We start from the raw sequence: 8,674 nt of genomic DNA, 5'->3' as shown, positions 1-8,674 counted from the left end.
ATTGTTAACATATTAATGAATGGAAGCAGGGGGAGGGTTAGGTTATGTAACTTGAGGATTAAGTTATGTAACTTGAGGGTTAAGTCATGTAACTTGTGATTTTCTTGACAGTGGCACCTGTACTGATCATTTTTCTTTTTTCTTTTTTTAAAGATTTATTTATTTATGCACACAAGAACTAAGGTGTATGCCAGAGGTGTGGGGAGGTATAGAGGGGAGAGAGAATTCACCAGAGACAGAGTGGGGAGCAGCACAGTTGGATCTACTGAAATACACTGCTGAGGGGAGCAGCGGTGAGACAGGAGAGGTCTGCTGGGCCATGTGTGTTAGCTCCCTGGCAGGGGATCGAACACAGTATGCAGTGGCTGGCAATAGTTTGATAACACTAAGACTTTAACCCCTGCAGCACCAGGAAGATCTCTGATCATTTTTTCAACAGGGACACCCATCGATAAAGTGCTCAGTGACCTACATTAGAGCAGAAGAAATTGAGGCACTAAAAGTTTCAAGAACATTCTGAACCTGACATGTCTGTTCTGTGCTAATGTGGACATAGCTGACTGTAGGCAGTGAGTATGCTTCCACACACTTTAAGGGAGAATGTGGACACTGGTGGCTGGTGGCTGACTCCTCCTGGATACTCCTCAGTTCAGTAGTAGTGCCACGTTCTTCAACAGATGCTTCTTCATTTGCCAGCTGTAACATAATCAATAGGAGCTGTGTAGGCAGCTAGAGACCATAGTGTGAAGTTCTTAAAAATCTTAATCTTAACATCTTATTCAAACTTTGTTCTTAGTAATCTATTATAGCTGCATATGATGTTTTTGTGAAAAAGGAAACACATTAAAAGGTTTAAACTTGCCATGGACATGCAATTCAATTTACATGTGAGCCAATTCTAGAGTATTTGTAAAATAATAAAAGAGTATTTGACATAACATCAAAAAGGAGTAAAATATGAGATTATAAAATATAAATATGTGGAGTTGGGGAGAGCTAGCTTAATAATTTTCTATCGTTGCAGGTACACTAAAGTTAAATAAGTAATGATAAATTTTCACAATAAATATACCTCAAGTAAGAACAGTGGTTGAATATGGTAAAATTTATTATACAGTTGTAGCATTCATAGTCTTTATAACATAGTCCTCACAGCATTCGGCACTTTTACAGTTTTCTGGATTTCACAATGTGGATTTACATATTAGTAAAAGAGAATCATTGCATTAGTGAAAATCACTTATAAAATTTTTTCACATATAAGTCAGAATTATTACAGAACACTTAACAAAAATGCAAAGGTATAATTCCTAAATTCAGGAAAGTTGCAATAAATGAAAATTTAAAAAAAGTTAATGCTAAGAGATTTGACATCCTTTTCACAAAAAGATCAAAGCAATTTTAAATTTAAATCATCTTCTACAATGTAATTGAGTAGAGTTTACTTTAAAAAATTCAAAGAATGGAGATTCTTGTCAAGATGTTAGCTGACACATTCATGCTGTTTTCAGGAGTTTAAACCCTATAAATTCAAACAAAAAAATAAAAAATACACTTTATTTCAGTTTCAAACAACAAACAATGTCAGTGAAATAAAAAAACTGACAAGAGTATGCAGTTGCTGGTATTTTATCTTTTTTTCTTTCTTTCTTTTTTTTTTTTTTTTTTAGTATAAGCAGTAGAGTAAATGCATGAGTAAATTTCTTCGGTATCCCACCCAACTTTAATATTGCAATCATATTATAAAGCACTGACTTCTTATTGCTACTGAATTTTTTTTTTCTTTCTGTTGGCTCTTATTCTTGACAGATCTTGGTCTCAACAATAAACTCATTGGGGAAGTGTCTAATCTTCCAGCATTTATCAGTGGCACGTTTGTTGAAACCTGTGAGGAAATACACAAAAAAAGGATATTTGCAAATCATAATCTGATAAGGGGTTAATATACAATATACATAAAGAACACATACAACTCAACAACTCAAAAACATACAATCTGATTAAAAAATGGGTAGAGGATCTGAATAGTCATCTCTCCAAAGAAGGCAAACAAAAGGCCAACAGCAACATGAAAAAAAATGTTCACCATTATAAATTTTTAGAGAAGAAAACAAAGTAAAATAAAAAGCTAATTCAAAAATTATATATGCACCCCTATGTTCACTGCAGCACTATTTGCAATTGCCAATACGTGGGAAAAAGCTAAGTGCCCATCCAAGGATGAATGGATAAAGATTTGTTGTATACAATAATTTGTTGCTTAACATGTGGATACAATTTGAGAAATGCATTGTTAGGTGACTTTGTGGTGCAAACATCATAGAGTGTAATTACACAAACCTGTATGGTATACCCTACAACACACATAGGCTATATGCTATAACCTATTGGAACTATCATATATGCAGTGCATTGCTGAATGAAACATTAAGCCACAAATAACTTTATATTCAATGAAATACTACTCAGCCATAAAACAGTGGAATCTTGCCATTTCTAACTTGACTGGACTTCAGGGGTATTATGCTAAGGTAAATGTCATACAAAGAAAGACAGATAGTATGTGATTTCACCCATATGTGGAATATAAAGGAAGAAACAAAACAAACTCATAGATAGAACAGACTAGTGATTACCAGAGAGGAAGAGGGCTGGGAAGTAGGCAAAATATATAAAAAGGTTAATTTTATGGTGAAGAATAGAAGCTAGACTTTACATGGTGAGCACACTGAAGTGTATACAGATGTCAAATTATAATACTGTACACCTGAAACTTGTATAAAGTTATAAACCAAGACATCTCGATAAAAAGTGCCTGTTGAGCATTTGTGTAAATAAAAAAAGATCTAAATTTGCTCTTAGCTTTTCCCACTATATTTCAGTCTCCCAGTTACACAAGATAAAGGAAGAGATTAATTTCCTACCTAGCAGAAGATCTCTGCGACGAAGGCGGAAGGACTTACGGTTGTTGCAAAGTTGGTAAATAAAAATGCCAAGGTTACTAACATCGCGAATCTCTTCCACAGCAACTAGGTCTTCACGAACCACGTAAGTGTGAGGCAAGTATTTACCACTCTAAAAATCGTAATTAAAAAAAAAAAACAACTGGTGATAAATTCTTTAAAAACATTATTTAAATCTTTATCTATAGCAGATACATTTTTAAATAGACTTTTTAGAGCAATTTTAGGTTCACAGCATACTTCTTATTTGAAAATTATATTTCAGTGAATTGGAATGTTTTGGTTCAAATCATTATTTTTTGAAATGAAAAAATATTTGGAAATGTTTATAAAAATTTTGACATCCAAAATACATACAGCCAGTTTGCCAAAGAGTTCCACCAGATTCTTTGGAGACATAACAATGGAGGTATTGAGCGGCATCAGATAGCAGTTTCCTAGCAGTAAGTCCAGGTAAGCAGTCATGCCCTGTTGGGGAGGGGAGAAAAGTGAGGTATGATATAGACAGTATCAACACTGAGGATTTTCCAACTACCATTAGAATAAGCAGCTTCAGCCTTTCAAAATCAACTAATGTATATTCAATATCAAAGGAATGAAAAAGGTTTTGTTGCAAAAAGATGTATATAATGTGCTATATACATATGTTGATTTGTAAGCCTGTACACCTAAAATATTTGTATAAACCAATGTTACTTCAATTAAAAAAAAAGAAATCGCAGGACATTAGTGAGATTATCTATGTGTTGTAATCATGAATTCTGGTACCCTTCTTCTGAAAACAACAACAACTACATTTATAAACAGGTTTAGTACAAATAAATAAGCTGAGAAAATACCAGTAGGAATGAGAAGCCCACCTTTTCAAAGTCGTGAATAATTGCTGCAGGGTCACTATCAGAGAAATTGGGTACGGGCACATCAATGATTGCGATGTTGTCATCCTCGCGAATGTCAGCTTCCTCAGTGACAGGAAGGAAGTAGGGCTCTCCTACTCGAAGGATATTTGCAGGGAGCTCTGAATCAAAGAAGCACATCTCTCCATGGTAGATAGTATTCTAGAAGAAGAAAATGCAGGAACAAAATATTCTAATACTACCATGACATTTGTATCATATCTCACACTCATATCAATTCATTGTATTTTTTACGAAGCTAAAGATTGTTGACTATATTTGTCACCATGAAGACTAATCAATTTTATAAACTAAAAGGAAATTGGAAATCTTCCCTAAATTTTCATTTCTCTGGTACGAACACAGTATTATTTAAGTTGCTACTAAATGTATAAAACTGAGTAATACCAATAATAATTGTAATTATTACCTTGGGCATGAAGTACTTGTAAATGCAGGCTCCACCAACAATAAGTCCTGCCAAGATGAATGACAGGCCTAAGAGAGTCAGCATGCATCTCCCAGAGGAACTTTCTTTCTCCTGGGACGCGACTAGGAGTTCCTATTATTGAAAAGCAAAATCAAATGGGAGAGCTATGGTGATCACACCTGAGAGGAGAAATCCTATACTGTCAAAATATTAACAAGAATGTAAAACAATAGCACTTCATTTGAAAGTTAACAAATAACTAAACAAACTGATTGCACTTTTAGACATATAGTTTCTTTTCTGTGTGATTTATGTTCCTTGAAACCCAAAATATTTTTAAAAGACGCTATTATCCTTACCTGAAATCACTTCAAGACAATGAATGGAATTTAATAGATGTGAAAATCTCCAGTTATATTAACCCTCCTTCGAGCATTTCCAAACCCAAATATAGACATAAAGTTATTTCAAAATACATACTTGTAGAATTAGCTGAAAATAGTCATTCATTTATGAAATAAGTTATCCTCTCTAAATAAAAGGAATTATTACTTTTTGGATTTGTATAGTGATATAATCGCTTACTTTCTGGAATACAATTGTGTTTCTTTACAATTTTTTTGTAAATCTATTTGCTGTCAATTAAAAAAATCTATTAAATAATTTCATTAAGCTTTTTTTGAAACTTAAGTTCTACAGGAAGGAGTTCTATAAGACACCTATATGCTATTTCACCTTATTTTAGAAATTGAAATATAGAAAATGAGATATTTCATATTGTTCCTATTTTTAGAGAGATATTAGGCTTCCCAATGTCACCCAATATTCTATAGCTATATGCTGCATGAATGAAATAATATTTTCTAAGTTCTAGGCAAAACATTAAATTTTAAAGTATAGTATTTGAAATAGTTAGGTACAAAATGTGTGTAATAGTGACTACAAAATTCTTTTCAGTCAGTCATTTGCTTAGTTGGAACAAGAAAGATTTCAAAGCAAACAAGTAACTTATTAATTCTGAAATTCTCCCAGAGTAGTGGATCAAGAGGTCCTCCAATCCTATTTTTCTATGTGAAAATATCCTAAAGACACACTATTACATAAGGGTAGAATATATGAAGTCAGCAAATCTAGTCTCTGGTAATCAAAGGTTAAGTCATTCAAATTGGTATATAAATATAATTGTTTTAGTCTTTTAGGCCATTAGCTCTTTTCCATGACAACTACTATTATGATTATATGGCTAACAATCAGTTAATTTGGTGAAAACATATGCATGAATTCTGAGAAGCAACAATTAATAAATGGTTTTTCAGAAAATTATTTTTCTTTGAAATTCAAAGAAATTTGGTATTCACATTTTCTTAACTACACTTATCTAAGTTCAAACCTTTCATTAATTTTCTGTAAACCTTAGGGCTTTTCCTTGACTTAAAATTTTTCAGAAATTTTAATTATTGTTATTAAATGTTTAAAATTGACACTGCAAAGACAGAACTATAAATTATGAGTGCGAATCACTCTACTTTAGACTTAGAAATTATATTTCAGTTGATTAATTTGAGATCCATAGAGATGAGTGACCTGCCTATAAATTACAAAATGACTTACTTTGAAATATTCAAAGTAACAAATGTATTTTTCTTTTATTTCTGAGATATGAGAACAATATAAACTACAATTTCTTTTTTCCTTCCAATATTCAGGGAGTCTATTACTAAGCAAAGTCTAAATATTAGAGTCTCAATTACAAAAAGTTTCCTACCATACTAGAAATAAAGGCTTTTTGCTTTCATTTAAATTTTCTGGTCTTCAGGGTGTTGGTGGTTGTCACTTATTATAGCTAATTTCTCTGTGAACTGCATTTTAACACACAGCCTGTGATATACTATTCTGTTGTGCCCAATATCAGATAAGCTGACCAATATTAAACATCACAATATGATGTTTCAAGTAATATAAAATCAGTGTCCTGCAGTGGCCAAGTCAGGATCCTATGGGGGTTTCTCAACACCTAACAAAGAAATCTAATCACAGTGCAAATGCTCAAATTTGTTTATTTCTCATCACACCACAAGCCTGGCAATAAGTATAACTTGCATATTAACTGAATCCAACTACAAGTCATGAGGTTTTTGCTGCTGAGAAAAAAAAAAAAGCATAACTATGTGACTATATTTAACTACTGGCATCTAATTAGACCTCCCCAAAAATCTGGCCATGTTACACTTACAAAGTCAGTAGGTTACATATTTAACCTTCTGCCATTTAATCAAAACCTCAACAATGCAAGGGAGTGTTACTTTTGCGTTCTGAAATGTATAATACACAAAAGTTAGTCTGATTGCTGGCTTAAATATTGAATGTTTTCATGATAAAACTTGCACATAAACACATTAGTATTTCAGATTATGTACACAATCATTTTTACCACAGGGTTATCATTTCAATGAAAGCACATTTAAAATTTCCATTCTGAACACAAAAGATCTTCATAGATCTTGTATAACAAGAAGAAAATATCATTGTGCTTTTTAACATTGTGATTTTACTGAAGAAATGAGAAGTAGTTTAAAACATTGAAACCATGATAGATGTTTAAAGGAAATTGGACTGAATAAATAATGGTTAATATATATTTTTTGAATACTCTCCCAGTTCTTGCAATGTTAATAGTTTTAAATTACAAGCTTGGACATGAGTTACATCTCTACATGGGGGGAGGGGGGTTGAGATCACCATGACTCAAAAAGGAAATACTAAAAAAAGAAAAAAGGAAATAAAGTCTCCAAATTAATTTTTATGGAAGTAAGTTTTTGTTTAGGAATTGCCACTCGAAAAACACACAAAGTTCTTGCAGTAAGAGAGCACAGTGAACATCCCAAATTCTAATTAAGACCAACTTCAACTTTGACTAATTCCATTACCAACTACTTAAAGCCCCCTGTGACCAAGGGAAAATCGAAAATATCCATGCTCAAGCGGACACACATACCTGCGTCAACCTTTATTGCTTCAAGTGAAAGTTACCCTGTCCTCTCCCCCAACACACAGTGATCCTAGAAGGACTTAGAGTCATCGAACTTCATCCACGTCAAAAGGAAAGAAAGAAGAGTATAATCTCCTGCCCTTGCTCACCCTGCATGTCCACTCTGCCCCTGGGCAAATTGTGCATGCCTTTGGAGAGGGGGATTCGGCAGCATTCCTCTCACTGAATCCCAGTCTCCCACATGTTCCCAAAGAGATGACATTGATTCCCAGAGGTTCTCCTCGAGCTCTCTCCAACATCATTCAGCCATATGCTGCGTGAATTAGAACCGCAGGAACTTGGCTCGACGTGCAGGGATAAAAAGTGTGTGTAGGGCACCGCAAAAGAAAGTGGCTGACTAGACAGAACCGTGAGAGGCAGCAAACCCGAAGGATAGTTCAGACAAGACCGCCTGGGAAAGCAGGATCAGAAAGGCAACTTTCATTTTATCCTCCGCCACCTGCCCTGTTCCTTTCTCCCACCTCCCCAACCCCTTCCCAACACCAGCAGGCTGTCAGGAGTGTATTGGAAACTGCTACCTTGCCGGTTAAGATCTGAGCTCCGACTGTGCGGTTCACTAGGGCCTCCACGTCTTGCCGAGCCTCCTCTTTTTGCACCGCTGTGGGTGTGTTGAAGGCGATTTTCACCATGGTGAATCTTTGGGCTGCGAGGTTAAGTGCAGGCTGGAATCAGCGTCCTGGGCTGCAGGTTGGGAAAGAAGATCGTGCTGGCCCTAGCAGCACCTACTTACTGCCTCCCCTGTCTGCCTTACACCGCTGCTAGCACAGGTCGGGGGATTCTTAAGACTCTGTTACAAGCTGAGTGGGAGACGGTGGGCGGGGCCAGGGAGGAGCCTAGGGAGGAGCGAGAGGGGCTTCAAGTTCTGGGATGGGGGTGGGGGGTGCCAGTGGGGGAAGAGAGGAGAGGTGGAGCCCTTGGCGGAGGCTCACAGGAGCAAAACGTGCCTCACCTGCTCCCACCAACTCTCTGCTCCCTCAGATTTGAGCAAGACCGGAGGGAAGCCCGCCACATAGTGTCTTTCTCCCTCTGTCCTGTCACAATAGCCCCTGACCCTGGCTCTGTTTTTTCAAACTTGGGCCCTGATTCCCCACATTAACTTGGCATTAACCCAACCTTCTCCAGCTCAGCACCCATCTAGGTCACAAAAGCAGTTTTCGTGACTATTCTATACCTTTATAATAAGGTCTTCCATTTAAAAAATACGTGAAAACCCGTTTTATAGTTACTTGGTTTATTCTCAACAAAATTTTTCTTTCTTGTAGTTAGTTTTGTAATTTTAATTTCTTAATCTAGTGTAATGGTAAATCAGAAATATACTGTTTCTGCCTTCTCAACT

General features: G+C 35.5%; 1 protein-coding gene across 1 annotated transcript; it reads right to left on the bottom strand.

Annotated features, from left to right (window-relative positions):
• Positions 1–1,092: 1,092 nt before the first annotated feature.
• ITM2A (integral membrane protein 2A) lies at positions 1,093–8,147 on the bottom strand. Its single transcript, XM_037513013.2, has 6 exons — positions 7,857–8,147; positions 4,290–4,421; positions 3,824–4,021; positions 3,321–3,431; positions 2,925–3,075; positions 1,093–1,885 (listed from the first exon to the last, which is right to left on the bottom strand). Exons 1-6 carry the CDS (start codon positions 7,965–7,967, stop codon positions 1,797–1,799), a joined length of 792 nt encoding a protein of 263 aa, XP_037368910.1. The 5' UTR covers positions 7,968–8,147; the 3' UTR covers positions 1,093–1,796.
• Positions 8,148–8,674: the final 527 nt, after the last annotated feature.

Source organism: Talpa occidentalis, unplaced genomic scaffold, assembly GCF_014898055.3.
Source record: "Talpa occidentalis isolate TD23 unplaced genomic scaffold, MPIMG_talOcc4v2.1 talOcc4.15, whole genome shotgun sequence".
Classification (NCBI taxonomy): Eukaryota; Metazoa; Chordata; class Mammalia; order Eulipotyphla; family Talpidae; genus Talpa; species Talpa occidentalis.
Note: the sequence above shows the minus strand (reverse complement) of the source record. Positions and strands in the feature narration are given on the sequence as shown.